The sequence below is a fragment of the Ixodes scapularis genome, unplaced genomic scaffold (genome assembly GCF_016920785.2).
Source record: "Ixodes scapularis isolate PalLabHiFi unplaced genomic scaffold, ASM1692078v2 PGA_scaffold9__187_contigs__length_104089568, whole genome shotgun sequence".
NCBI classification, from domain to species: Eukaryota; Metazoa; Arthropoda; class Arachnida; order Ixodida; family Ixodidae; genus Ixodes; species Ixodes scapularis.
The window spans coordinates 33115568-33123933 of record NW_024609884.1 but is presented as its reverse complement, the minus strand read 5'-3'; the positions used below and the strand labels follow the sequence as shown (position 1 = coordinate 33123933).

The following is an 8366-nucleotide window of genomic DNA, read 5'->3' as shown; positions in this document are numbered from 1 at the left end:
GTAATACGACCAGGGTCGGCCAATCGGACAACTGCGTCTCTAGAAAACCGCCATTCCCTCTTCCCGATTCAAGCATTCCCATCACCGTGATAACAACCAAAGCAGAGACCCGACAAAAAACCCCGATCCTTCAGAATTATTATGGAGACTCCAGCCTGGCTGGCGGCTCCTCTTTATTTCATAGCCCTTGTCTGGGTGCAATGCCCGACCCGTTCTTCTGAAAGAGAGTCCCACCCCTAGACTTACGAGTTTATCGCCCAGTATCTCTTAACGCCTTGGGTGCTCGATCCTATCGTGACGAAATGCAGAAACCAGAACACAGCACACAGCGCACGAGTGAAAACTTACACTAGTTTCTTTATCCCCACAAGAAACAAGATACATGTGAAGATCGTTCGCAACAGCCACGGACATGTCTGGATGATCAAACGCGTATGACAGTCTCCACGAATGCTAGTCGACCGTCGACCAAAGAAAGGAAGGGCGTTACGGTAGAAGCGATATTTCGCAAAAACGCGAGGGCGGCGTCGCCCACGCAGTTTTGCGAAACGTGCGCCACGACAGACAGCCCGAAAGAAACCCTTCCAACTGCACCCTGTTCAAAGCATGCGCTAGGTCGGAAGAGAAAGAAATAACAGTCCCCGCAGCCGTGCGCTACTGGGAAGGCACTCAAATATTGACAGCCGACCAATTTTTAGCTTCCATTCTGTCTGGTCATGAGATTTGTGCACAACACATACAGCAAGCGAAAAAAAAAAAATATATATATATATATCTATAATTATTATGGCACAATGTAGACACTTTCTCGAGGTGGGATTCAGGTGCACGGGACACAATGAATTTCGAGGCGGTCATGCCTGGTGAATACTATTTTATGCGAATGTCGATAAGCAAAACAGCAAATAAATCAAAATAAATTCACTTAAAAAAATTGCTCTTTTTTTCTTTTTTTTTGTGGTAAGTAAACCACAAGTTACTTTCCCTCCTCTACAACAAATGACCTGTATAAAACAAATAAGTGCCTATATTTAAAGACTGATAATAGTAAAACAAAAATATGGTAATTGCAGTTTAGAGCGATAAAAACAAATCTCAGCTTTTCAATAAAAAAACATGACTGGGCAAACAGATGAAAAATTTCTTTGCACACCAAGTGAACTTTATTTTTGATAGCTATGTGACATTGAAGTTACTCAATCATTAGTATGACGCTGATAGTTGTACTCTTATTTCTCTCATGCACACCCACTTCGCCTCGTTTCCTGGCACTGTAAGGACAGATTGCCAAAAGGAACGATATTATCATTTGCTTACCTCTAAAAAGTGCTTATTTTCTCCTCAGTAAAAAAAAACAAAAAAAAAAAAAACATTACAGTTTTTTTTGTAAAGCTCCTGCAAGCATCCAGACCACAGAAAAAGAACTAGGGCACACTCAATGTCGAGAAAAATCTCCCGACATATTTGGCAGTTTAGATGTGCTTGGAGATATGTTTTGTTTGATTACCTGTTAAGTATGTCACCTTAGACCTAGTACATATTTTTTGGAGAATATTTCTGAGTGCATTTGTTATGCAGCACAGATCACTGAACATCAAACAAGAAATAGTAGAAAATGAGAAAATATTTGGCAATACAAATGAAGAACACATCTGGAGAAAGTGTTGGCAGCACCATGAACACTCCCATATGGAGCCAAAAGTGAAAATGTTGACTGTGACATGTCCATAGTGCCAAGGAACGAACACTGTTGAAAAGGCTGTTGCCTTTGGCAATGTACAAGATGAGCTATACTTTAAAACAGATATATACAGGCTATGTACAATCTCGGTTGATGCTTGCTTGCATGCCACTAGTTTCACCAGCATGTTTTACCTTGGGACAACCACAGTCAACTGTAGTGATACCAATTCCAAGAGGTACAGTATTCCAAACCTGTACATGTGTTGTGCCTCTCAAGCTTTCATACACCTCTGATGGCTTACTCTTGTATATCCTCATGTTTTTGTTTTTTTTCTAAATAAACTTCATGTCCCGCAAAAGTTCCAGTGACTTACTGCTTCTTTTGCCCTAGGCACAGAACCCATAAATCTATTTTTAGGAAATGAAACATCCTTTCTAAAATCCAATGACAGTAGTAAAACTGCGAAATTTGATACCCTTCATTATTAAACAGCTGTGTATTTCAAATTAATTTGCCGTAGGTTTACTCTATGTTAATGCAGTCAATTTACTCCCCTGTGGATGGGTCTTACTTCAAGAAACTTTTACTTGTTAGTTCTTAGAAGATCCAATGTATGGACAATTCGCTAATAAATATCTAATAAAAGAACAGCAGACATTTGGCAGATTTGGGTGATGGAACTATAATACATTTTAACCATGGGTTTGAAAAATTCCATTATAATGGAGAAATGCTAGCTCATAGACCCCTGCTAAAGATCTAATATGGCTGGTTGAAGACATTTATTGCCAAATTATGACTTGATAAGAGAAGAAAAGGATTCTTACACTTGCAAACTTGGAAAAAAAAAAAAAAAAGAATGATCTAATTGTTTTAACTGTCATGGGCCTTGGCACAGTCTGTGCACAAACAAATGCAAAGAGAGAAAGAAAAAGTGTCACCTCCTGTCTCAAGGTTGTGTACCAAGCCAGTTCTTGACTTGTGAACAACCACTCGCATCAATCTACTCTTGCTAGGCATCAAAACTGTATGCAATGTACAACACAACCACTTTTGGGCAACCAGATACAAGCATCCACATTTGTTGAGCAACACTGTTCAATGCGTGGCTTGCACTGACGTCGCATCAGCTGTCATTGTGGTGGACTTGTGGTTCAAAGCATACTTTTTGCAGCATACATTTTATACCACCACTTTGCTTTTCTCAAGAATGACCATCAGCATGTTGCCATTATGTCACATGCAAGCCAGGTATTGAAGTCGCCACTCAGTGACACATTCATCTTGCAGACCTTGGAGGCTATTTCAAAGCAGATTTAGAAAAAAATTGTAAGACTGCATTGGCAGGCTTTGAAAATTGTGGAAATACCTCTCCTACATTGAAAGAGACCTAACGACTGCATGCGAGTCTGGAAAAGTGAAATGTTGTGCAGATATGTAAGAGTACTAGGAGGTAGCACTTTGGCTTTGGCGACATATGCAGGCTCCACTTTCTAGCATTGGCATGCTAACTGCCAACCAGACTCGATTGGTATACAGGGCATCCCCCCAATAAAATGTACAGGGTTATTTTCACCACAAATATGAATTATGCATTGCTGAACGCTCATTTTCAGTCAAATGTAGCTCTGGCGGTCCGAACTAGATGCCAAAGTTTCAGAACTATACTTCGTCTCACCTTAGCATGGACTATTGTTCGCCGCGCGTACTAAACGCGCGAGGTAGTTGCTTTGAATAAAGCCTCAGCGGCTGCATGAGCACTTGTGCAGCGAGTGCTCCAGTCAAGGCAGCAAAGGCTAGCAGCTCACGCTTGCACAGGCTTCACAGTTAGTCCATGCTAAGGTGAGACGAAAGATAACCATTATAAAGTGATTTTCTGAAATTTTAAATGGTAACATAGCATCCGACAGAGCTGTCGAATACATGGAGCTGAATGGTGCCTGTTACCGCAAACGTGAGAAAACTGCCAGTTTTGAAACTTTGGCATCTGGTTCATATCGCTAACACTACACTTGGGCAGAGAATGAGCATTCGATGGTGCATAGTTTAATTTTGCAGTTAAAAAACCCTGCAAATACTTCTTTTTTGTGGGAGGACATGCTGTATATATAATTAAATTAATTTGTCTGTGGCTGGAATAATGCAGCCAGTGACCATAGGAGATTTAGGATTCAAAGTATGTTCTGCACATTGCCAAACACCCATGGAGATAAGAAAAATTAGGCCCTTCAATTTCCTAGTCAACGACGTAACAAGATAATTTGCAGAACTCAAACAATACTCCATTTTACGATAACTTGGCAAACTGTTGAGGCTACGGCGCCTGCAACCCAATAAGAGCATCGGAGTGAGGCACGTGAGACCGCATCACTGGAGCGTTTGTGTCACTGCATTAAATGTGAGGCCTTGAGGAACTGGCTGTCGTCTGCTGGCCAAGAGTCGTCTGCTGCGAAACCAACCAACTTCGGATGAACGCCCACCGCAGCAACATTGCCGTCCGCTAGAATGGCGAGATCTTTGGGAACAGTTAATGAGACAACCACAAGCTCAATTTACCCGCGAGTCTGGCGGATGCTAATGCCAGGGCGATGCTTGAGTGGAAGTGGTCGATTACTGGGCTGCTATCATTCAAACATCGTTCAAAAGCCACATTGTTCTCGGAAGACGGTTGATCCAAATCAAGTATTGTTGAAAAGTAACATGTCTTTGTTTTTCTTCCCTATCATGTAGTTTAGTCTCGACAAAGATGGAATCACGCGAGTACAATTGCCGTTAAAAGAAAAAAAAGCCTAGAACCACTCTTTGTCGCGGACAGCGCTGCTGTGTGGTACCGAGGCCTCCTTGGCATCGACCATGGAGTGTTGTCACATGCCTTGCTCCGATGCTCTAATTGGGTCCCGGGGGCCGCAGCCTCCACAGTTCGCCAAGTTGCTGTGAAACGGAGTATAGCAAGTGCTCCTTTTTAGGTCTCAACAAAAGCAGCCCCGACTTTTTACCTTAAATCCTAGAATGGGCCAGATCTACTACTCACACCAGAATGGCCTACTCGATGTCTCACTTCCTAAGGAACCGAGAAACGGAGCAAGCCACCAGATGCATAGATGGACTGAACCTTTTGAATCAGATGGCAGCTTGCGCCACCTAGCCAGTGTTCTTTTTCTTTTTTTTAAAATTCCAAGTTACCTTTACCCGATATACCAAGTGGTGATATATTTTCGGTAGGCAGCTCTATGAAGTACTGATTGTACACTGTAGAGCCGCCTGCTGCGAGCTTCCTCCCAATACTGCGTAAGCGCACTCATGGCGCATACCGAACAGACTGAGTGGTATCCCGCGCTTGTAATGAACATGCAGCTGTAGCGGCCGCACATTCACGCAGAGTAAACTGTTAAAAAAAAAAAAAAAAAAAGCAGTTTCTGTCTACAATACCGCGTCGGATTAAACACCGCAGTGGCTGTAGAAAGAAGCGTGGCTTTGACCCCGCGGCCCACGCGCCCGACGCTCGCAGACGGCTCGAGGAGGACGCCGTCGCCGTGTTGGAGGCGACGTCGCTCGAGGCGCCTGCGCCGCGGGAGTTCCCTGTCGGCTACGATGTCCCACCGGGCTGAGCGCTATGAGGCTTGATACGTTCCCTACCGTTGCTGCCTTCGCGTGCGGGCGGAATTCCTGAGTAGAAGCGTCGGTGGCGCGAGCATCGACGGACAGCGGTCAAACGTAGGCTTCGGCGCGGCGCCTGGCCGGCGCGACGGTGGTCAAGTTTCGCAGGCGAGCGTAAAAGTTCCTCCAAGAAGCGAATGTCTTTCCGGACCAGATCCAGACGCCCGAGGTGATGCCGACGATTAGGATACCCAGGTACTTGATCATGAAGACGTAAAACTCGGGGCGTCGTAGCGCACGATCGCGACGCAGACAGGAAGGCTCGGGGCACGGGATGCTCCAGCGCTTCTCGGCGTTCACCTGCCAGTGCCAGCCGAGCATCCAGTCGTCGAAGTGGGCCTGCTCGTAGAAGTAGCAGCAGAGCACCGTGAGCGCTGGCAGTGTGTACAGGAAGGAGAATATTCCGATGCGGACCATCAGCTTTTCAAGCTTGTCCGTTTTGGTGCCGTCGTGCTTCATGACGGTGCGGATGTGGCAGAGCGAGATGAAGCCCGCCATAAGGAACACCTTGCCCAGTGCGAGATAGACAAAAAGCGGAGCAAGCACGAAACCGCGCAGGGCGTCCATGTTCCAGAGCCCCACGTAGCAGACGCCGCTGAGGACGTCGCCTTCTACCTTGCCCATGGCCAGGATGGTGATGGTCTTGACGGCCGGGATGGTCCAAGCAGCCAGGTGAAAGTACTGCGAGTTGCTTTCGATAGCCTCGTGGCCCCACTTGAGCCCCGCGGCCAGAAACCAGGTGAGCGTCAGCACCACCCACCAGATGGAGCCCGCCATGCTGAAGAAGTAGAGCACCATGAACATGACGGTGCAGGTCTCCTTCTTGTTGTTCTGGGTGATGGTGCGCACCATCTCCATGTTGGCGTGGCCCCCCGGGGGGTCAAAGGGCTCGTTGCAGGCCACCTGGTCGCCCAGCACGAAGCCCGCGAAGTAGGTGGCCGACACCATCAGGTTGCAGAAGGACAGGAAGATGATGGGCCGCTCCGGGTACCGGAACCGCTGCATGTCGATCAGGAACGTGAGCACGGTGAATAGCGTGGACACCATGCACTGAACGGCCCACGCGCCGATCCAGTAGCGCGAAAACTTGAGGTTCTCGCCCCGGAAGAACATGTGGTGACAGGGCATGCCGCAGTTCTTCTCTTCCTTGCCCCGGATGCGGAACACGTAATCCAGTCCCAGCGGTACACGGAACTCGCGCGGGCACACGAACCCGTGGTTCACCAAGAGTCCGGTGGAGTTCGGCGACGCCGGCGTGCTGATGCGATGCTCGGTGACGTTTTCGCCGACGCAGAGCTTCTCTGAGCCCACTTCAGGGAACTTGTCGCACTCTAGCGACTCGGGCCACTTGAAGCCGAACTTGTTCATGAGCGACTCGCAGCCGCTGCGCGCCGACATACAGAGCGAGCGGCACGGCGGGATCGGATACTCGAGGATGGTGCATACGGGCGCGTACATGGAGCACAAAAAGAACTGGAGGTCCGGCGAGCACTTGACCTTGACCAGCGGGAAGAACTGGTGCACCTCCATGCCGGCGTCCTCTTGCTTCTGGTGGTTGAGCAAGTTGGGCATGATGGTCTCGTTGTATTGGATGTCTTTGCACAGCGGGATACTGATGGGCTCGCAGCGGCCGTGGTGCGGGATCGACCCTGCCCGGTGGTCGGACACGCGCGAGCTCGTTGCCTGCCCGACGCAGGGACGCGCCGCCAGCAGTGCCGCCAACAGAAGCACCGCCGACGACGCCGCCGTGCACGCGAGGCCTAGCGAGAAGACGTTTCGGGGGCCGCTCCGCATCGCGCTCGCGGGCCCGTCACTCGCTGCCACGCTGCTGCCAGCCGTCAAGCTCCAGGCGAGCTCTCCCGGCGCCGGCTCCGAGGACTGCTACATAGCGCTGGGACCCGGGGGTGAATCGGGCCGGCGGCGCGTTGTTTTGTTCGCTCCAACGACAACACGTTCTCACAACAGAAACATGGCCTCCCCGCTCCGTATGGAAATCGCTCTGGTCGTTGTCCAAGTTGCCCGTGGCTCTTAGCCCTCTCCCACCCGGCGGTCCGCTCCATTGGCTGCCGGCGCGGCTGCCGCGTGAGCGCCACCAATGCGGGGCCTCCCGACTTGGGCGCCCTCGCCACGCACGAGGGCGAGAGCCGCGCTCACGTGTGCCGGATATGGCGTACCGGAAGCGCGCGAATCTTCGCATCAGTTTGGAACCGCGCGGCGCGGACCGAGCGGACGGCGGACGGCTGCCAACTGCTGGCACGGCGCCTTTTCGCGCCGGCATGGGTGCGCCGCCCTCCTCCCGGAAAGTTCACCCTCGGCTGCCTCGGCCAGCGTCGCTGCTGTGCTGGGCCGGCCATCGTGCGCCCGACGGGCCCGCGCCGTTGCTGCCCTTTTTGCGCGCCCGGGAATATTTGAGTCTTCGTGAGCGGTTACCGCTTGTTGTGGGTCTTTCTCGCGATCAGAGTGGACTGATAGAGCTGACAGACCGAATCCCAGGTCCTGACCGACCACGACTGGACTACCACGTTTGGAGTCATGTCGCCTCTCAGATGTCGAGGCTGCCCGAACAGATGGGCTGATAACAGCAGCACTTTCAACAAATTTTCCCAATTAAAAAAGAAAAAAAAAAGTGCCCGATGCTAAAATTTTGAGGCTGAATGTACCGGCTGCGGCCGTAAGGATCACCAGTCTCTGGAATTTAAACATTTAGAAAATTATCACTGATAAGACAAGCTATTTATCTACAAAAGCTTGATTAAGAGAAAAACGTTTCGGTTATCCGTATCGACAATACTTTCCAAGCTTGTTCAAGAGGGACATCTCAGTTGTTGTCATAGGAAGCTTATTTCGAGAAACCTACCTAGGCGCAAGGAGGCCAATAAAATTTCAGGTGTGGCGTGCTCCGTGTCTTTGAAGTAATCAAACAAAACAGAAACACACACACACACTCAAGTGCCGCAGCCTAAGAAGCACGATTTAATTAAAACCCCGCAAGTTGTGCGCCACCCATTCAGTGAGCTGGAACGTG

The 8366-nt window shown here is 49.3% G+C and overlaps 1 protein-coding gene across 1 annotated transcript; it reads right to left on the bottom strand.

Moving 5' to 3' along the window:
- Nucleotides 1–331: 331 nt before the first annotated feature.
- On the bottom strand, nucleotides 332–7434 carry LOC8051043 (frizzled-2-like). Its single transcript, XM_029994122.3, has one exon. It carries the CDS (start codon nucleotides 7133–7135, stop codon nucleotides 5393–5395), a length of 1743 nt encoding a protein of 580 aa, XP_029849982.1. The 5' UTR covers nucleotides 7136–7434; the 3' UTR covers nucleotides 332–5392.
- Nucleotides 7435–8366: the final 932 nt, after the last annotated feature.

Coding starts and splice junctions, on each gene's coding strand:
- LOC8051043 (XM_029994122.3), bottom strand. CDS start 7,135: ATGCGGAGCGGCCCCCGAAACGTCTTCTCGCTAGGCCTCGCGTGCACG.